Source organism: Delphinapterus leucas, chromosome 11 (assembly GCF_059928025.1).
Source record: "Delphinapterus leucas isolate spDelLeu-1000000601 "Yukka" chromosome 11, BTC_Dleu_Yukka2, whole genome shotgun sequence".
In the NCBI taxonomy this organism is placed as follows: domain Eukaryota; kingdom Metazoa; phylum Chordata; class Mammalia; order Artiodactyla; family Monodontidae; genus Delphinapterus; species Delphinapterus leucas.
Window position 1 is genome coordinate 10,134,968 of NC_143139.1, and position 21,549 is coordinate 10,156,516.

Here is a 21,549-nt window from a genome sequence, read left to right on the forward strand (position 1 = left end):
CCGGGGCACGAACCCATATCCCCTGCATCGGCATGCGGACTCTCAACCACTGCGCCACCAGGGAAGCCCTCTCAAGATATTATTGAATAAATGAATGAAATAATATTTATAATAAATAAATAGTACTGTAATATGAACATGTTCAAAACTCTATGGTTAGAAGAGGGAGGAACACAGCGGTTGTGGAAGGTGGGGAAAACTTTCTAAAGGGACCTAAAGGGCAGATTAGAGGTTCTGGTCATCAGGCCCTTCTGTACTTGGCTCAGCTCCGCAACTCCAAACGCTTATACCCATACCTAATTTTTTTTTTTAACTGCTTTTCCGCGAAACCCCTCCAAGCCCGCAGGGGGCGCCCACAACACGCCACCCGGGAGAACGAGAACTACATTTCCCAGCATCCCGCGCGCCGCCGACCCACTTCCGGAGCCCGCGGACAGCATGGCGGCGTCCGAGGAGCGCGATTCACCGGCTGAGGTGCCCCAGATGGCGGTGGAGGAGGCGGAAACGAAAACATTTAAAGACCTGGTAAGTGTAGATGACGCCGGTTTCCCTTTTTCCTACTGGCGCCAGGCGCGGGCAGAGTTCGGTTGCCTTCGATACAGGCCGCTGGTGTGCAAAAAGCAGCCGGGGCCTAGCTCAGGTTTCCCCCGGGGTGTCCGAAGCTCGGGTTCCGGACGAGCTCCCTCGGCTCTGAGTTTGGGTGGTGGGAGGGCGGCCGGTGCCCGGGAGCCCCCATTTGCCCTTTTGAATTCCACCTCGGTGTGGCACCGTTGTGTCTGTGCAGGCTGTGGTCCATGCGGCGAATCCGAATTTTGTGCATCTTGGGCTTTGGATTCGGATGAACCGGTATTGAATTCTGACCCAGTCACTGACTAGAGGCAAGTTATCTCGGTGCCTCACTTTCCACATCTGTAAATTGGGGATTATGATAAGTACCGCATAGAGCTGTTTAGATTAAATGAAGTAACACAGGCAAAGAACTTGGCTTTGGCCCCGGCGAGTGGAGAGTGATTGGTCAGTCTTAAGTTCCTGTCCCAGTTCTCAGAGTTAAGGACAAGACTGGGTAGACTCACAACAAAAACCTTTTGAATCAAAGCGTAGGGGACGCACCTATCACCAGCAAGGCGGCCCTAACAGTCATTTAATTATGTGGGAGGTGAGTGTGTGTTTTCCTTTGCTAAACTGTGTTTTTCCGAATTCTAAGGGTGTGACAGATGTGTTGTGTGAAGCTTGTGACCAGTTGGGATGGACAAAGCCAACAAAGATCCAGATTGAAGCTATTCCTTTGGCCTTACAGGGTAGGTTGAAATTAAGTGTGTGGCCTGTTTCAGATTCAGTATGAAGTTACACATATTCAATTAAATACCACTTTTGAGAGCTATTGCTTTGCATACAAGTGAAATAAAATATGGTCCCTAAAGATAAAAAGTTTGTGGCTTATTGGTTTTGTTTTTTGTTTTGCGGTACACGGGCCTCTCACCGCTGTGGCCTCTCCCGTTGCGGAGCACAGGCTCCGGACGCGCAGGCCCAGCGGCCATGGCTCACGGGCCCAGCCGCTCCGCGGCATGTGGGATCTTCCCGGACCGGGGCACGAACCTGCGTCTCCCGCATCGGCAGGTGGACTGTCAACCACTGCGCCACCAGGGAAGCGCGGCTTATTGGTTTTTGAAACAGTAATTCTCCCGTTTTACGGAGCTTACTTTCTACTAGGGGGTTTGTTGTCTTCTCCTGTTTTTCTAGCTTTTTCTTTCTCAGTTTCTTTTGGCTTTTCCCTTTGCCTTGCGGTGTTAATTCTGCCTTTATCCTTTTTTCTCACTCTAAAATGTTACTAAGATTTCTCATCCAGTCCTGAAGCTTTAATACTGTCTGCATCAGTGAGTTTCAGCCAGTGCTCATTACAATCACCTGTGGAACTTTTAAAACACTAGCGATTTCTGGGCTCCAACGTAGACCTTCTGAATTTGAATTTCCAGGCATGGGACCTAGGCGTATATAGATACAAAACTTAATAGTTCTGGGACTTCCCTGGTGGTCCAGTGGTTAAGAATCCGCCTGCCAATGCAGGGGACACGGGTTTGAGCCCTGGTCCGGGAAGATCCCACATGCCGTGGAGCAACTAAGCCCATGCACCACAACTACTTAGCCTGCACTCTAGAGCCCGTGAGCCACAACTACTGAAGCCTGCGTGCCTAGAGCCCGTGCTCCGCAGCAAGAGAAGCCACCACAATGAGAAGCCTGTGCACCGCAACAAAGAGTAGCCCCTGCTTGCCGCAACTAGAGAAAGCACGTACACAGCAATGAAGGCCCAGTGCAGCCAAATGTAAAAAAAAATAATAATAATAAATTTTAAAAAAACTTAATAGTTTATTCTAATGTGTCTTCCCCTGGGGGAGCACACATGAGCACTGGTCAGATGCTCATGGCTCCCATGTCTATATTTCTAGCCCACACTTCTTTGCTGAGCTCCGAACAAGTATGTCCAACTGGTTTTTAGATACTTTTCTCTAAGCTTACTGCAGGAATCTCAAGTTCCCTATGTCCAAAACAGAGTCCTTATTTTTCTCACCAGAACTAATTTCCCTGTAGCCCTTATCTCAGTATATGGCTTTTGAGTTTCCCAAGCTAGAAACCTGTGTGTCAATCACATTTTCTTTTGTTACTTTCTTTTATTTTTTTATTTTCTTGAAGTATAGTTGATTTACAATGTTGTGTTAATTTCTCTTTCCTTTTTTTTTGGAAGTCGCATGAAGAAAGAAAATGTATTCAATATATTTTTAACGATTTTGGGAATACGTGAACTTTATATTTATATTTGCAAAAATGTACATGGAAGATATGATGAGAATAAGTAACAGGTCAACAGTACTAACACCCGCAGAAACAATAAATTGTGTACATCACACCTATGAACTTTCTACATAAGAATGATTCCAAAGGTCTATAGAAACAAAATAACACTCACGAGAGAGGTTATTTTGTGAATAATCATATATGTGTTGATTCAAATAAATTAGAATTTCATGTTGTAATGCTTTGTAATGTTCCATTTCTCATACAACTTGAGTTTATTATCCAATACTGCTTAGTCCTCTGGAGTCTCAGCAACAACATAGACTTTTACAGCTTGATGATTTTTCAGTCTCTAACCAGCCACGTAACATTTAACGTCAGGCCTAGTGTTACGGAAGCAGCTCTTGAAAAACCACCTAAAGAGGGCTTGAGATCCCCAGGCAGAGCCTGGTGTTTAAGGTTGAAAGGCAGTCTGTGATAAAGTAGCAAAGTTGAGCCTTTGATTTATTTCTTTATTTTAAATTAATTAATCTGTTTATTCATTTATTTTGGTTGGGCATTGGGTTGTCTGCCTGACAGAGAGCATCCTTCCTCAGGAAATTCGACTCTTGCCCACTAAGGGAGAACAGAATAGTCGGGAAAGGCATGGATGACCTTTTTAATTTTTCTAATATGATACAGTATAACATATCTCCTCAGAGCTCTGATTACAAAGGAAAATTCCCCACTGCAGTCTGGTGTGCCATCCCATTATTCAGTTTTAGAAGCATAAAATGAGCCTCAAGGCAAGACATCAGAGAGCTCACTTAACACATACTCTCCCACGTAAAGACAAAAAAATAAATGGAAGAATGGAAGGAAGGAAGGGAGGGAGGGAGGAAGGAAGGTCTTATTGTTCCACATTGTTTTGGCTATTATCAGCTTTTGTTAGATGTTTCCTTCTTTCTCTCCAAGGTGTGTGAAACCTAGGAAGCTGTATGTGCCAGACATTTGTCAGGCAATGTGGTCCTAATTATATAGCTATTATTTAAACAAAATTCCAATCACTGATGTTAACAGCAGGTTATCTGCCTATGGCCTAGAGATTTGGATCTATACTGTACTATCAACTTTTATTGCATATAAACGAAAATTTGAAATTCATAATTCTGTTATTTGAAATCCCATCACAGTTTACATATCTGTATCTATACATGTGACCTCATATAATCTTTATCGTATCAGTTTTACAGTAAACAATATGATCTTTCTCCCTCAAGCTTTATTGCCAACTTAATGGGAAATGCACTTATTTTGATGACCAAAAATTGCCCCCCAAAATTGGATGCAGATTTGTCCAGTGGAGTATCATATTCTGACTCTGTAGTTGACTCAACTTAAGGATTTTGATGTATTTTATTCCTACTTACTTCAACTTGATGTGCTTGATAGCTCATTTTTATGCCAGCTATCTGCAGGAAAACAAAAAGAATAGTAAAAATCATTAATCACGGCATTTTGTTGTTCATGTTCCAAACTGAGAGCAAAAGTTATGCAAATAGAGTATCTGTCCTATTTCTCTGAATATAATCAACAGTAACAATTTTAAATGCCTGTTTAAAGAATTGTAAGAAATAATTTCAGTAAGTTTTATCTATGACTTTTTTTTTAACATCTTTATTGGAGTATAATTGCTTTACAATGGTGTGTTAGTTGCTGCTGTATAACAAAGTGAATCAACTATACGTATACATATATCCCCATATCCCCTCCCCCTTGCGTCTCCCTCCCACCCTCCCTATCCCACCCCTCTAGGTGGTAACAAAGCATGCATGACCTGATGTCCCTCTGCTATGCAGCTGCTTCCCACTAGCTATCTGTTTTGCATTTGGTAGTGTATATATGTCAATGCCACTCTCTCACTTCATCTCAGCTTACCCTTCCCCCTCCCCGTGTCCTCAAGTCCATTCTGTACGTCTGCGTCTTTATTCCTGTCCTGTCCCTAGATTCTTCAGAACCGTTTTGTATTTTTTTTTAGATTAAATATATATGTGTTAGTATACGGTATTTGCTTTTCTCTTTCTGACTTCACTCTGTAGGACAGATTCTAGGTCCATCCATCTCACTACAAATAACTCAATTTCGTTTCTTTTTATGGCTGAGTAATATTCCATTGTATATATGTGCCACATCTTCTTTAGCCATTCATCTGTTGATGGACACTTAGGTTACTTCCATGTCCTGGCTACTGTAAATAGTGCTTCAGTGAACATTGTGGTACATGACTCTTTTTGAATTATGGTTTTCTCAGGGTATATGCCCAGTAGTGGGATTGCTGGGTCATATGGTAGTTCTAATTTTAGTTTTTTAAGGAACCTCCGTACTGTTCTCCATAGTGGCTGTATCAATTTACATTCCCACCAACAGTGCAAGAGGGTTCCCTTTTCTCCACAGCCTCTCCAGCACTTACTTTTTGTAGATGTTTTGATGATGGCCATTCTGACCGGTGTGAGGTGATACCTCATTGTAGTTTTGATTTGCATTTCTCTAATGATTAGTGATGTTGAGCATCTTTTCATGTGTTTTGTTGGCAATCTGTATACCTTCTTTGGAGAAATCTCTGTTTAGGTTTTCTGCCCATTTTTGGATTGGGTTGTTTGTTCTTTTGATATTGAGCTGCATGAGCTGCTTGTATATTTTGGAGATCAATCCTTTGTCAATTGCTTCATTTGCAAATATTTTCTCCCATTCTGAGGGGTGTCTTTTCGTCTTATTTATGGTTTCCTTTGCTGTGCAAAAGCTTTGAAGTTTCATTAGGTCCCTTTGTTTATTTTTGTTTTTATTTCCATTTCTCAAGGAGGTGGGTCAAAAAGGATCTTGCCGACATAGAGTGTTCTGCCTGTGTTTTCCTGTAGGAATTTTATAGTGTCTGGGCTTACATTTAGGTGTTTAATCCATTTTGAGTTTATTTTTGTATATGGTGTTAGGGAGTGTTCTAATTTCATTCTTTTACATGTAGCTGTCCAGTTTGCCCAGCACCACTTATTAAAGAGGCTGTCTTTTCTCCATTGTACATTCTTGCCTCCGTTATCAAAGATGAGGTAACCATATGTACATGGGTTTATCTCTGGGCTTTCTACCCTTTTCCATTGATCTATACTTGTTTTTGTGCCAGTACCATACTGTCTTGATTACTGTAGCTTTGTGGTATAGTCTAAAGTCCGGGAGCCTGATTCCTCCAGCTCCGTTTTTCTTTCTCAAGATTGCTTTGGCTATTCGGGGTCTTCTGTGTTTCCATACAAATTGTGAATTTTTTGTCCTAGTTCTGTGAAAAGTGCCATTGGTAGTTTGAAGGGATTGCACTGAATCTGTAGATTGCTTTGGGTAATATAGTCATTTTCACAATGTTGATTCTTCCAATCCAAGAATATGGTATATCTCTCCACCTGTTTGTATCACCTTTAATTTCTTTCATCAGTATCTTATAGTTTTCTGCATACAGGTCTTTTGTCTCCTTAGGTAGGTTTATTCCTAGGTATTTTATTCTTTTTGTTGCAGTAGTGAATGGGAGTGTTTCCTTAATTTCTCTTTCACATTTTTCATCATTAGTCTGTAGGAATGCAAGAGATTTCTATGCATTAATTTTGTATCCTGCTACTTTACCAAATTCATTGATTATCTCTAGTAGTTTTCTGTTAGCATCTTTAGGAATCTCTATGTATAGTATCGTGTCATCTGCAAACAGTGACAGTTTTACTTCTTCTTTTCCGATTTGGATTCCTTTTATTTATTTTTCTTCTCTGATTGCTCTGGCTAAAACTCCCAAAACTATGTTGAATAAGAGTGGTGAGAGTGGGCAACCTTGTCTTGTTCCTGATCTTAGTGGAAATGGTTTCAGTTTTTCACCATTGAGAATGATTTTTGCTGTGGGTTTGTCATATATGGCCTTTATTAAAGGGTTAGGTCCCTCTATGCCTACTTTCTGGAGAGTTTTTATCATAAATGGGTGTTGAATTTTGTCAAAAGCTTTTTCTGCATCTATTGAGATTATCATATGGTTTTTATCCTTCATTTTGTTAATATGGTGTATCACATTGATTGATTTGCATATATTGAAGTATCCTTGCATTCCTGGGATAAACCCCACTTCATCATGGTGTATGATCCTTTTAATGTGTTGCTGGATTCTGTTTGCTAGTATTTTGTTGACGATTTTTGCATCTATGTTTATCAGTGACATTGACCTGTAGTTTTCTTTTTTTGTAACATCTTTGTCTGGTTGTGGTATCAGGGTGATGGTGGCCTCATAGAATGAGTTTGGGAGTGTCCCTCCCTCTGCTATATTTTGGAAGAGTTTGAGAAGGATAGGTGTTAGCTCTTCTCTAAATGTTTGATAGAATTCACCTGTGAATCCATCTGGTCCTGGTCTTTTGTTTGTTGGAAGATTTTTAATCACAGTTTCAATTTCAGTGGTTATGATTGGCCTGTTTATATTTTCTCTTTCTTCCTGGCTCAGTCTCAGAAAGTTGTGCTTTTCTAAGAATTTGTCCATTTCTTCCAGGTTTTCCATTTTATTGGCATATACTTGCTTGTAGTAATCTGTCATGATCCTTTGCATTTCTGCAGTGTCAGTTGTTAGTCCTCCTTTTTCATTTCTAATTCTGTGGATTTGAGTCTTCTCCCTTTTTTTCTTGATGAGTCTGGCTAATGGTTTATCAGTTTTATCTTCTCAAAGAACCAGCTTTTAGTTTTATTGATATTTGCTATCATTTCCTTCATTTCTTTTTCATTTATTTCTGATCTGATCTTTATGATTTCTTTCCTTCTGCTAACTTTGGGGGTTTTTTTTGTTGTTGTTCTTCTCTCTCTAATTGCTCTAGGTGTAAGGTTAGGTTGTTTATTTGAGATTTTTCTTGTTTCTTGAGGTAGGATTGTATTGCTATAAACTTCCCTCTTAGAACTGCTTTTGCTGCATCCCATAGGTTTTGGTCTGTCATATTTTCATTGTCATTTGTTTCTAGGTATTTTTTGATTTCCTCTTTCATTTCTTCAGTGATCTCTTGGTTATTTAGTAGCATATTTTTTAGCCTCTATGTGTTTATAGTTTTTACAGTTTTTTTCCTGTAATTGATATCTAGTCTCATAGCATTGTGGTCAGAAAAGATACTTGATACGATCTCAATTTTCTTAAATTTACCAAGGCTTCATTTGTGACTCAAGATATGATCTCTCCTGGAGAATGTTCCGTGAGCACTTGAGAAGAAAGTGTATTCTGTTGATTTTGGGTGGAATGTCATATAAGTATCAATTAAGTCCCTCTTGTTTAGTGTTATCATTGAAAGCTTGTGTTTCCTTATTTATTTTCATTTTGGTTGATCTGTCCATTGGTGAAAGTGGGGTGTTAAAGTCCCCTACTATTATTGTGTTATTGTTGATTTCCCCTTTTATGGCTGTTAGCATTAGCCTTGTGTATTGAGGTGCTCCTATGTTGGGTGCATAAATATTTACAATTGTTATATCTTCTTGGCTTGATCCCTTGATCTTTATGTAGTGTCCTTGTTTGTCTCTTGTAATAGTCTTTATTTTAAAGACTATTTTGTCTGATATGAGAATTGCTACTCCAGCTTTCTTTTGATTTCCATTTGCATGGAATATGTTTTTCCATCCCCTCATTTTCAGTCTGTATGTGTCCCTAAGTCTGAAGTGGGTCTCTTGTAGACAGCATATATACGGGTCTTGTTTTTGTATCCATTCAGCCAGTCTGTATCTTTTGGTTGGAGCATTTAATCCATTTACATTTAAGGTAATTATCAGTATGTATGTTCCTATTACCATTTTCTTAATTGTTCTGGGTTTGTTATTGTAGTTCTTTTCCTTCTCTTGTGTTTCCTGCCTAGAGAAGTTCCTTTAGCATTTGCTGTAAAGCTGGTTTCTTGGTGCTCAGTTCTCTTAACTTCTGCTTGAATATAAGCTTTTGATTTCTCCATCGAATCTGAATGAGATCCTTGCTGGGTAGAGTAACGTTGGTTGTAGGTTTTTCCCCTTCATCACTTTAAATATGTCCTGCCACTCCCTTCTGGCTTGCAGAGTTTCTGCTGAAAGATCAGCTGTTAACCTTATGGGGATTCCCTTGTATGTTATTTGTTGCTTTTCCCTTGCTGCTTTTAATATTTTTTCTTTGTATTTAATTTTTGATAGTTTGATTAATATGTGTCTTGGTGAATTTCTCCTTGGATTTATCCTATATGGGACTCTCTGCTTCCTGGACTTGATTGACTATTTCCTTTCCCATGTTCAGGAAGTTTTCAACTATAATCTCTTCAAATATTTTCTCAGTCCCTTCCTTTTTCTGTTCTTCTACTGGGAACCCTATTATTTGAATGTTGGTGCGTTTAATATTGTCCCAGACGTCTCTGAGTCTGTCCTCAATTCTTTTCATTCTTTATTCTGCTCTGCGGTAGTTATTTCCACTATTTTATTTTCCAGGTCACTTATCGGTTCTTCTGCCTCAGTTATTCTGCTATTGATTCCTTCTAGAGAATTTTTAATTTCATTTATTGTGTTGTTCATCATTGTTTGTTTTCTCTTTAGTTCTTCTACATCTTTGTTAAATGTTTCTTTTATTTTCTCCATTGTATTTCCAAGATTTTGGATCATTTTTACTGTCATTACTCTGAATTCTTTTTCAGGTAGACTGCCTATTTCCTCTTCATGTGTTTGGTCTGGTGGGTTTTTATCTTGCTCCTGCATCTGCTGTGTGTTTCTCTGTCTTCTCATTTTGCTTAGCTTACTGTGTTTGGGGTCTCCTTTTCGCAGGCTGTAGGTTCATAGTTCCTGTTGTTTTTGGCGTCTAACCCCAGTGGGTGAGGTTGGTTCACTGGGTTGTGTAGGCTTCCCGGTGGAGGGGACTGGTGCCCGTGTTCTGGTGGATGAGGGTGGATCTTGTCTTTCTGGTGGGCAGGTCCGCATCCGGTGGTGTGTTTTGGGGTGTCTGTGAACTTATGATTTTAGGAAGCCTCTCTGCTAATGGGTGGGGTTGTGTTCCTGTCTTGCTAGTTGTTTGGCATAGGGTGTCCAGCACTGGAGCTTGCTGGTCGTTGAGTGGAGCTGCGTCTTAGCGTTGAGACGGAGATCTCTAGGAGAGCTCTCATCGATTGCTATTACATGGAGCTGGGAGGTCTCTGGTGTTCCAGTGTCCTGAACTCGGCTCTCCCACCTCAGAGGCTCAGGCCTGACACCCAGCCAGAGCACCAAGACCCTGTTAGCCACTTGGCTCAACTTGGTACGAGGGATGCTTGCCAGTGAATTAAGGTGCGAAAAAGACATAAGGCATAAATACCAAAGGTGTTGCCTGCGGTGCCAACTCTCTGGTTCCACGGACCTCTTTCCGTACTTTGTAATTCTCACTTCGGCTGGCCTCCATTCAGACCACCATCATAGCTCCCCTGGTACCCTAACTGAGCTCTGATTTTCCTGTGTGTTCCCCATTCTGCACTTTAGTTCATTTTAAGTTGTAGGGAAGAGAGTCATACTCAGGTTACCTCAGGGAAAGGGGGTTATTCTCTAGGTGAGGAAGCCTCAGCAGTCAACTGTGGAAGTCGTTACTGGACAGGAAGGCCTCCCACCGGGTGCTGTCCTAGTGCTCAGCTACCTTGGGAGCTGCAGCATAGAGGCGGTGGTCTTGGCTTCGAAATTGATTGCCAAATCTTCTCAGTTATGGCTTGATTGGTGATAACAAACCATGGGGACCCGTTCTTAAGGTATTACTTCTGGCATTCTTCCCTCAAGGAGCAGTGTAAATGGCTATACTGTTAAGCTCCTTGGGTCCTTCTTATGCCATCAGGCCTGGGGTTTATCTTCTTAATGAATAACATTGGTCATGATATTCCCTGCTTAAAATCCTTCAGTTCCTCTCTCTTATAGGAAGATGTCAAAACTCCTTAGCATGGCTGTGGGTTTCCTTATTCTTCTCCCTTTCCCCCTTGACTTCTCTGTTCTGGCCACGTTGTACTTCTCCCTCTCTGAACTCATGCTGTGTTCTTTTTTTAAAATTAATTTATTTAATTTATTTATTTTTGGCTGCATTGGGTCTTCGTTGTTGTGCGCGGGCTTTCTCTAGTTGTGGAGAGCGGGGGCTACTCTTCGTTGCAGTGTGCAGGCTTCACATTGCAGTGGCTTCTCTTGTTGCGGAGCTTGGGCTCTAGAGCACAGGCTCAGTAGTTGTGGCTCACAGGCTCTAGAGCGCAAGCTCAGTAGTTGTGGTGCACGGGCTTAGTTGCTGTATGGCATTTGGGATCTTCCCGGACCAGGGCTCGAACCTGTGTCCCCTGCATTGGCAGGTGGATTCTTAACCACTGTGCCAGCAGGGAAGTCCCATGCTGTGTTCTTTAAAGCATCTTTCCTCATAAGGGACTGCCCTTTCTTTCCTTCTTTGCTTACTTCCAGATTTAATTTACTCATCACCTCTGTTAACCTTTCCTGACTCTTCCTGGCAGTAGGTTGCTCATTCCGTTTTGTTCTCACTGTATCCTGTAGGGACCTATCATATTAGAACATATTTGTGTATTTCACCCCTGGATTTTGAGCTAATTTAAGACAGAGACCGTGTCTTCTGTCTCATCAACCTCCCCCTCCCCTGAATTCATCAAATATTTATTCATGGTCTACTTTGTGCCAGCATTGGGTCCTTGTGGAATAATGTGGAAATGGTGCAGAGAGCATTTCTTTGCTATTAGGTGTTTTCTTTGTCTTCTAGGTCGTGATATTATTGGGCTGGCGGAAACCGGCTCTGGGAAGACAGGGGCCTTTGCTCTGCCCATTCTGAATGTGCTGCTGGAGACGCCTCAGCGTTTGTTTGCCTTAGTTCTCACCCCCACTCGGGAGCTAGCCTTTCAGATCTCAGAGCAGTTTGAAGCCCTGGGGTCTTCTATTGGGGTGCAATGTGGTAAGTGTCGAGAGGAAAGGAATCTTCAGAATTTCTTCACAGGTTGAGAATGAGTGTGAAAGGAGAATGGAAGGAAGTGTCGTTAACGTAAGTTCATTGACCTAAAGGGCTGATTTGGTATTTTAGCTTCGGGGAAAGTTGTAATTGTAAGGGAAGAAAAATGAAAGTAGAAATGTGTCATTGGCTTTACCGTGAACTATGGAAAAAAATTAAGGATCTCTTTTCTATATTCTTTTTCTTTCTGTAGCTGTGATTGTAGGTGGAATTGATTCAATGTCTCAATCTCTGGCCCTGGCCAAAAAGCCACATATAGTAATAGGTGAGTGATGACAATGGTAGAAGACACTGGTGGTGACGAATTGGAGAAAATCTGCTGATATTGGGTGCAACTTCTTTGTGCAGAAAGAGTTCAAAGAATGGATTTAATTTTTTTTAACTTCTGAAATTCTGGTTGGGAGGGGGTGATCACTTTCTTTCTGTCCTTTTTCTTAAACATTGCCCTCTCTCCTCAACTTTTCTTGTTAGCAACTCCTGGTCGACTAATTGACCACTTGGAAAATACAAAAGGCTTCAACTTAAGAGCTCTCAAGTACTTGGTCATGGATGAAGCAGACCGAATATTGAATATGGATTTTGAGACAGAGGTGAGCTCAACATCTTTCCTCTTCCTAGAGCATCTCAAAATCTGTTCAAAATCTGGTTCATTGCATACCTGCTTTTGTGGAGCACTTAACCATTGCTGGTTAATTTAACATCTCTGCTGCTTTTTTCATTCTTGATGCTCTTTACACTGCCTGCCTCAGCATCCTCTTTATTTATTTTTTCTTTCTTTTTTATTGAAGGATAGTTGATTTATATTATTATATTATTTTTAGGTGCAACATGGTGATTCAGTATTTCTGTAGATTATACTCCATTTAAAATTATTACAAAATAATGGCTATATTTCCCTGTGCTTGTTGCTTTTAAATTAAATTAAATTTAATTAATTTTTTACTGAAGTATAGTTAATTTACCATGTTGTGTTTCTGGTGTACAACAAAGTGATTCAGTTATACATACATATATAAATATGTGTATATATATACATATATATATGTGTGTATATACATATACCTACACAAACTCCTAATTTATCCTTCCCTCTTTTCCCCTTTGGTAACCATAAGTTTGTTTTCTATGTCTGTGAATGTGTTTCTGTTTTGTAAATAAGTTCATTTGTATCATATTTTAGATTCCACATATAAGTGATATTATGTGATATTTGTCTTTGTCTGACTTCACTTAGTATGATAATCTCTAGGTCCATCCATGTGGCTGCAAATGGCATCATTTCATTCTTTATTATGGCTGAGTAGTATTCCATTCTGTATATACACCACATCTTCTTTATTCACCTGTTGATGGACATTTAGGTTGCTTCCATCTCTTGGGTATTGTAAATAGTCTCAGCATCCTCTTTCAAATATAGTCTGACTTGGGGGGTGAGGGATAAATTGGGAATATGGGATTAACATACACACACTATATATAAAATAGATAAACAGCAAGGACCTACTGTGTAGCACAGGGAGCTCTATTCAATATCTTGTAATAACCTATAATGGAAAAGAATCTGAAAAAGTGTAAATATGTATGTATGTGTAACTGAATCACTTTGCTGTATACCTGAAACACTGTAAATCAACTATACTTCAATTTAAAAAGACAGTTGGGCAAAAAACATGTATATATATATATATATACATACATATATACATACATATATATAGACTGACTTTGATTTCAGAGATGAGAAATACCAAAACCAGATTTTCTTTTTCCATTTCATTTGATTTCAGCCTCTTCCATCTTTTCTTTGATGACCCATTCATCATAGCTTATTTAGTTGATTAATGCTTATTCTTTACTTTTCTCTTAGATTAGCTCTGCTGATTTAAATGGTGCTTTTCTCTGACTGGCATTATTTTTTGGTAGCATCTGGTGTGGTATCAAATAGTAAATAGTCAGTTTTAGCTGAACTGAATCAAAGTTTTGAGTCCCCAAATCCCCACAGTGATGTATTTAGTTTGTTACCCCTCATCTCCTTCACAAGCAGCATTTGCAGGTGTCCAGTCTAAATGTCATGTTGGTACCGTTGTTCTTTCTGCCTTTTAGGTTGACAAGATCCTTAAAGTGATTCCCCGAGATCGGAAAACATTTCTCTTCTCTGCTACGATGACCAAGAAGGTGAACTTTTCTAGGACTTCTCTTTTCTTCTTTATAAGAATTGATAAACAGAAACAGTCACAGTGACAATAATAAACACAGAGTATTTAGGAATCAGTGCACTATTCTAGGTTTTCTTTCTTCAGGTGCAAAAACTGCAGCGAGCAGCGCTGAAGAATCCTGTGAAATGTGCTGTTTCCTCTAAATACCAGACGGTTGAAAAGTTACAGCAATATTATCTTTTTATTCCTTCTAAGTTCAAGGTAAAGTGTTTGCTTTGATCATTCCTGCCTCTCCCTCTCCTTCTTCACCAAGACATCTGAAAATGTGTCAACTCTTGATTAGCTAAGAGCTGTGCTACAGATTGGAGTCCTTTCTATTTGTTTTAGAGCTCATGCCGTGCTTTATTTTATCACTGATAAAGTCAAACATTCTGGGAATTCACAACATATTAAACCACAGTAATGAAGTCATGATACACTCCCTTCCTAGCCCCATCCTTGAGGTAGTTTTTCTTTTGCCTGCTTATTATGTGGCTTTTTTATGGACAGAGGACCCTAGTTTTGTGCTTTGATGTTAGGACTTTGCGTGCTTGCTGAGTACAGATCTCCTTGTGCTCGGCTTCAGGCTGTGTGTGAAACTCATGGTTCACAGAGATGATAATGATAATGCCAGTTAAGGAGTGCAAAGCTGGCGGCTGGGGGTCTGGATAACTGAGAAGCAGCTATGGGCTTAGTCTTTTACGTAATTTATATGCCTAGGACGCCAACCTTCTTCCAGGTTCAGTTACATATATTATTTTGGCTTTGTGACTTAGGATACCTACCTGGTTTATATTCTAAATGAATTGGCTGGAAACTCCTTTATGATATTCTGCACCACCTGTAACAATACTCAGAGGACAGCTTTGCTACTCCGAAATCTTGGATTCACTGCCATTCCCCTCCATGGACAGATGAGTCAGGTAACTATTCTTTGGAATCATTAGTGGGGAACTGGGGGCACGAGAAAGCTAAATCTTGTAGCAGGAGATTTCTGCAATAGCAACACATGACATTACTGCATCTTCCCATAGTGGTCCTGATCTTATGGGCATTAAAGTGTTGCTTTGGATGCTACTTCCTCCTTTCAGGATAGCAAGAGGCTCAAATTAAAATATTCCACAGGTAGTTGTCTGGGATGGAAGCTATTGAGTTGATTTATTCAGCCCTCATGGTAATAGTGACTCTCTCGTCTCTAAAGACTTTCAGTAAATTATTTCTCAATTATCTTTCTGTTATGTTTAACAAACTCTGTTTCATGTTAGTATTTTCTAGCTTTAGTCTTAAATATCTTTTTATTTCTTCCATGTTTCCTTTTGACCTGTGAAGCCTAGTTCAGACTAAGGGGGAAACATCCTTTTAAAAATTTCTCTCTTGGTTCTTGTATTTATTTAGTATGTCTAGTTTGTGTGTCTTGGATTCCAAGTTTTTCAAGATTAAAATTCTTTCAAGATTAAAATTTCTTCTTTTCATTGTCTCAGAGCAAGCGCCTAGGATCCCTTAATAAATTTAAGGCAAAAGCTCGTTCCATTCTTTTAGCAACTGATGTTGCAAGCCGTGGTTTGGACATACCTCATGTGGATGTAGTTGTTAACTTTGACATTCCTACCCATTCCAAGGTGAGTCCTGTTGCTGACCTGACTTTCTAGCCCCAAAGTGCTTTTCTTTTCTCTTTTCTTTTCTTTTTCCCTTCTCTTCCCTTTCTTTCCTTTCTTGTCCTTTCTTTCACTTCCTCCTTTCCTCCCTCCCTCTGTCCCTCCCTCCCTCCCTTCCTCTTTCTCTCTCTCTCCCCCACCTCCTTCTTCCTCCTTTTCTTTTCTTTTTTTTAAAATTGAGATGTAATTGACATATAACATTATATTCGTTTCAGGTGTAAAATGTAATGATTTAATATTCGTATATATTGCAGATTGGTCATAGTAAGTCTAGTTAACATCTGTCACCATTCATAATTACGCATTTCTTTTCTTATGATGAGAATTTTCCCTTAGCAACTTTTAAATATGCAGTACAGTATTATTAACTCTAGTCAGCATGTTGTACATTACATCCCCATGACTTATTTATTTCATAACTGAAATTTGTACCTTTTGCCTCCTTCACCCATTTCACACACACCCATCCCTGCCTCTGGCAACCACCAAATCTGTTCTCTGTGTCTGTGAGCTCAGTTTTTTTTGTTTTTGTTTTAGATTCCACATATAAGTGAGATCTCAGTATTTGTCTCTGTCTAACTTATTTCACTTAGCTGAATACCCTCAAGGTCTATCCATGTTGTCACAAATAGAAAGATGTCATTCTTTTTTTATGGCCGAATACTATTCCATCGTATCCAAAGTGTATTTCTTAATGGAATGTTTTCTGTCTTTCCTTAGTTACAGTATTGGAGTTTTTTTGGTGTGTGTGTGTCCTTGATTAGTTAAGTGTCAAAAATAGGGAAAGCTCTAGATCTTTTCATTCTCCTCATCTTGCACATGCCTGTGGATCTGATATTACTGAATGTGAATGAAGGAGCCCAGGAGAGGGGTTAGAGGCTCACCGTCGGAGGCGTAGACGCACCGCGTGCTCACCTCTGTCGGTCTATCTGATGAGAAATGGCAGCCTGTGGTCCTCAGTGTATCCCAGGGTTTCTCAGCCTCGGCACTGTTAACATCTTGGTCTGGGAATTCTTCATTGCGGGGCTGTCCTTTGTATTGTAGGATGCTTAGCAGAATTCCTGGCTTCTACTCAACAGGTGACATTGTGACAACCAGATATATTTCCAGACATTTCCAAATGCCCGCTGGGGAGGATGAAACTGACCCCAGTTGTGAACAACTAGTGTGTCTCGACTTCGTATTAAACTGCTGTAGACAGGGTCCTGTCTCATGATTTTCACAGTAACTCTGTGTGAGTTTGGCCATGTATTTGTGTCCCTGTTTTATAGATGCAAACCAGGGTTCAGAGAAGTTCTGGACTTGTAGACAGTTGTGTCGCTGGTCGGTGGGAAAAGCAGATCTGTGACCCAGGTCTGCCTCTAGATCTAGTGCCATTTTCCTCTGCCTGTGCTATGTCCATGGAGATTTGCTTTGTAGATTTGTCTTTATATAAAAGAAAGGAAAAAGGGGGTCAGTTTTGTGCTGTGAGGAGAATAAGAAAAGTGAAGTAGATTTATCTCTGTAACAGATTGCCAGTTCATCTCTCCACGTTCCAACACAAATCTGTTTTCTTTCAAAGGTTTGCAGGAAGAATTTACATACAGTTTTTAATTTATCTTCCAGCTAACTCAAAGTTACTTACCGTTTTTGTTTCAGGATTACATCCATCGAGTAGGTCGAACAGCTCGAGCAGGGCGCTCTGGAAAGTCTATTACTTTTGTCACACAGTAAGTGACCCGACTTTGGGGCAGAGCAATGTAGAGAAAAGAGCAGAACTGTGGGGCAGACAGACTTGCAACCTGACTTCACCACTTACTGTAACAGTCACTTAACCTCCCTCATCCCGCCTTCATTGTTTGTAAAATAGAAATAATAATACCGGTCTAGCAGGGTTTTAATGAAGACTGGAGATGTATATGTAAAGAGCATATACTGTACTACATAGGTGTAGTATAGTACTTGGCATATAGGAGCACACACACAAAAAACCCTGTTACTTCTTTTAAATGCTGGAGCCAGAGAACAGTGACCATTCCCTCAACTCACAGTATTACAATAACTGTTTCTGATTTTGTTTTCTAGGGAACAAATTGTTATGTACCCAGGGCTTTTCTGGGAGTAAGGGGTATGTTGGGTGGTTTTCTGCTGGGCTGTGCACAGAAGATTGCATTTAGTTAGTATTCTGAAAAGGAATAATAGGTTCGATATTGTTGAAAACTGTGGCCCCTGTTGCATCATAGTTTTGGAATGGACAGACATATGCATTGTCAGCCAGCCAGAGCCATGGCAATTTTCCTTTTTCAGATACGACGTGGAACTCTTCCAGCGCATAGAACACTTAATTGGGAAGAAATTGCCTGTCTTTCCAACCCAGGATGACGAGGTTATGATGCTGACAGAACGTGTGTCTGAGGCCCAAAGATTTGCCCGAATGGTATGCAATGCATTTTCTCACCAGCAAATGAAATTAACTTACATGCAAGACACTTTATTGTGTTAATCTTCAACTTGGAGTATTTGATTCCAAATTTAAGATGAGCATACTAAAGTGCAGATGTAGGTAATTTGCTTTCGACTGTACGACTAAATGGTTGAATCAGGGTTTGGACTCGGTCTGACCACAGTGACCACATTCCCAGCCACTGTTCATGTTTCACATGAGGCAAAAAAAAACCTTTGGACTTGAGATCAGATCAGGAGGTGCAGCTGTGAACTGTGAGCTTGGACAAGGTGTCTAACCTCTCAGAATCAGTTCCTCATTTGTAGATTGGGAATAATAGTTACCTTGAGTACAGGGTTTTATGAGCATCGATCAAGCTGATGTAAACAGCGTAGTTACTGATAGTAGCGGTAGCGGTAGGAGTGGCGATGAGAAGGTTCTAAAGGAGCCCCTTCCAAGTGCCGTCTGCTCTCTGGGGTGCTGGTCTGAGGGGTGAAGAAACTTCGCCCGTGGGGTGCTTTCTGAGTAGCTGAGGTGTGGACTTGTTTTTGTTTTTCTCCCCACATGGAATTCTTTGTTTGGTATTTTTGTTTATAAAAATATTACATGTGCATTGGGAGACATTTTTAGAAAATACACAAAGGATTAAAATAGTAAGTGAAACACGTAAGCCACCCACCGCAGAAAACCATTGGTAACAGTTGGCTGTTTTTCTTTCCTTAGCCATAATTAGACTTTATCTAATTGTATATGACTTTATCTAAATGTATATCATTTTTCTATTTGAACTAGCAGAGAATCATGCGATTACTTTTTTTTTTTTTTTTCACATTTTAAACTTTATTCAAAAAATGTCATCTAGGCTGTGTCTTAGCCCTGAATCGATTCAGTTACCAAACTTTCCTAAACACCAGTGGCAGGAGTAATCTCTTGGAGTTGTTGCAAGGTCCTTAACTGCCTTCTGACTCGTCAAGGGAAACCAAATTGGGTCTTCTAGACTTTGCATTAGGTATATTTTATTACTTTCCAATGTTTTGAAAATTGGTAATCTGAGGGGAGAGAATTAAGTTTTTTAAAAATAGCACTGCTTGCAAGTTTAGAAACTGACATCTTAGACGCTAGCATCTTAGAATTCTCATGGGATCATTTCTTAATGGCTACAGAGAATTCTGTCATGAATATATAATGTGATTTACATTGATGTGTGTTTATGCTTTTCCCGGTTTTTTGTATTTTAACTAGAACTCTGTTGAACATCCTGATATGTACAGCTTTGCACACTTGTCTTGTTTCCTTAGAATAAATTCCTAGAAGTAGAATCAATTGTTGGGTGGAGGAGAATACACAGTTAAAATTCGAATTCATACATAATGTCAAACTGCCCCCCTAGAAAAGCTAAAGCACTTTTACACGATGAGCGACAGTGTATGTGACTGTCCGCACACCTGACCAGGTCTAGGTATTACCATTCTCTTAAATCTTTGCCAGAATAATAATAAGAGCTTATTGTTTTAATCTTCCTGTCTTTGATTACTAATAAGATTAACATTTTTGTATCTTGGGATTTTGGTCTTATTCCTTTGCTAATGTGAGGTGTTAGGGAGTTACTTAGTGTTTGATTTTAAGGAGCAGAGACTAGGATGTGTCACTCTCAGTGACAGCCATTCATTTTCAATCCCATCCTTTCCGTTTCTTGCAGGAGTTAAGGGAGCATGGAGAGAAGAAGAAGCGCTCGTGGGAGGCTGCTGGGGACGGTGACGATAGGGAGGGTGCAATCGGTGTCAGGAACAAGGTGGCTGGAGGAAAAATGAAGAAACGGAAAGGCCATTAATCTCTTTTATAAAGACTTGACTTCTGCTTTCTGTTCTGTAAAGAGGATTGAAGGAGAGAATGGGACCTCTCCCTCCAGAGTGCTGCAGGCTGAAATCCATCAGAATTGTGTCCAGAATCTGCCCAGCTCACTCAGTGCTCATCCCCCTTTCCGTGTGTTAGAACATCGTTGCCTGCAGAATATTTTTGAAGTGCTGATGTCAAGATTCGGACTGTTCTTCAGCTTTGGTTCCTTGCTCCTGACACTAGTAAGATATGTTCTCCTATCCCTTCACACAGACCTGTGCTTTTTTCAGCTGCAAGTCAAGGACTGGGCTAATGAAGCCCTTGACCTGTGATTGTAAAGGAAAGGAGCTTCTAGATCTAAAAACAGTGATGCTTCCGCAGTCTCAGCTTGTGTTTCGTGAGACCAAATGGGAAATAATAAATTTAAATATTATTAAAAAAAAAATTGAAACTCCTTGAGGACCTTTTTGGGTTACAGACTTTATAGATTTAGTAAGATCTTCCTAATAGGTAAGAAACTGACAGTGGTGATTCCATGGCAGATTCATTGGTTGTCCTTAATTTGAGGTAACCATTATTTATGACTTTAAAAAAATCAACAAAGAAACAAGAGGATGGATGGCTTTGAAAGGGAAGTCCTGCTTGAAAGGAGGTTGTGTTTTTCTTGGGGATGGAGCAGAGTCTCTTAGATCCCTGAATAGATTCACATCCCTGGCTCCTTGGATTAAAATCCTCTGTGGGGGGCTTCCCTGGTGGCACAGTGGTTAAGAATCCGCCTGCCAATGCAGGGGATACGGGTTCGAGCCCTGGTCCAGGAAGATCCCACGTGCCGCGGAGCAACTAAGCCCGTGCACCACAACTACTGAGCCTGTGCTCTAGAGCCCGCGAGCCACAACTACTGAGCCCACGTGCCACAACTACTGAAGCCCACGCGCCTAGAGCCCGTGCTCTGCAACAAGAAAAGTCACTGCAATGAGAAGCCCACACACCGCAACAAAGAGTAGCCCCCGCTCGCTGCAACTAGAGAAAGCCCGCATGCAGCAATGAAGACCCAACACAGCCAAAAATAAATAAATTTAAAAAATATATCCTCTGTGGGAGTCAAGTGTGGATGTTGATTGCAGGAAGATCTTTATAAAAATAGGGGGTGGGGTGCCTACCTCTGGGGGGCTAATTCTCCATTTGTTTCCTGATGGGACTCTCCAGAGTGGGTTAGCTAATAGCAACTCCCTCTCCCTCTGGGCTGGTGGGTAAAAGCCAGTGGATGGGTGCTGTTTCAGCTCAGTGGAAGACTTCAGAAGCAAGCAGAATTTGAATCGGGTTATGGGTGGTGGGTAAGAAGGGATTGGAATTATCCTGAAGGAGTCTGAACTTTCTAAATGGACAGGATCTCTAATTTAGGGTCTGTGGACCCCTGAGGTATATGCATATTTCTGGGGAGACTAAAAAGGTTAAAAACCTCTTCTAAAGCTTATCTGTTGTTTCTGAAGTATATACGTATTCTGCTTTGCTAGGATGGGAAGATAGGACTCTAAGGGGAGAAAGGTGGATGATGTGTCTTCGGGCGTATTAGTAGGCCCAGACCATAAACTAGAGTCCCAAGCAGAACAGGTAAAATGCCACTGTGAAGGGCAGGAGGCACAGAAATAAACGAATGCGATCTAGTAGTAAATG

The 21,549-nt window shown here is 40.5% G+C and overlaps 1 protein-coding gene across 1 annotated transcript; it reads left to right on the forward strand.

Annotated features, from left to right (window-relative positions):
• The first annotated feature begins 409 nt into the window (after window positions 1-409).
• Window positions 410-20,985, forward strand: DDX47 (DEAD-box helicase 47). The gene is made up of 12 exons (XM_022577632.2): window positions 410-525; window positions 1,205-1,298; window positions 11,525-11,713; window positions 11,961-12,032; window positions 12,239-12,357; window positions 13,871-13,942; window positions 14,068-14,184; window positions 14,739-14,885; window positions 15,444-15,581; window positions 17,256-17,326; window positions 17,904-18,033; window positions 19,739-20,985. The coding sequence occupies exons 1-12, from the start codon at window positions 439-441 to the stop codon at window positions 19,868-19,870; spliced, it is 1,368 nt and encodes a 455-aa protein (XP_022433340.1). The 5' UTR covers window positions 410-438; the 3' UTR covers window positions 19,871-20,985.
• Window positions 20,986-21,549: the final 564 nt, after the last annotated feature.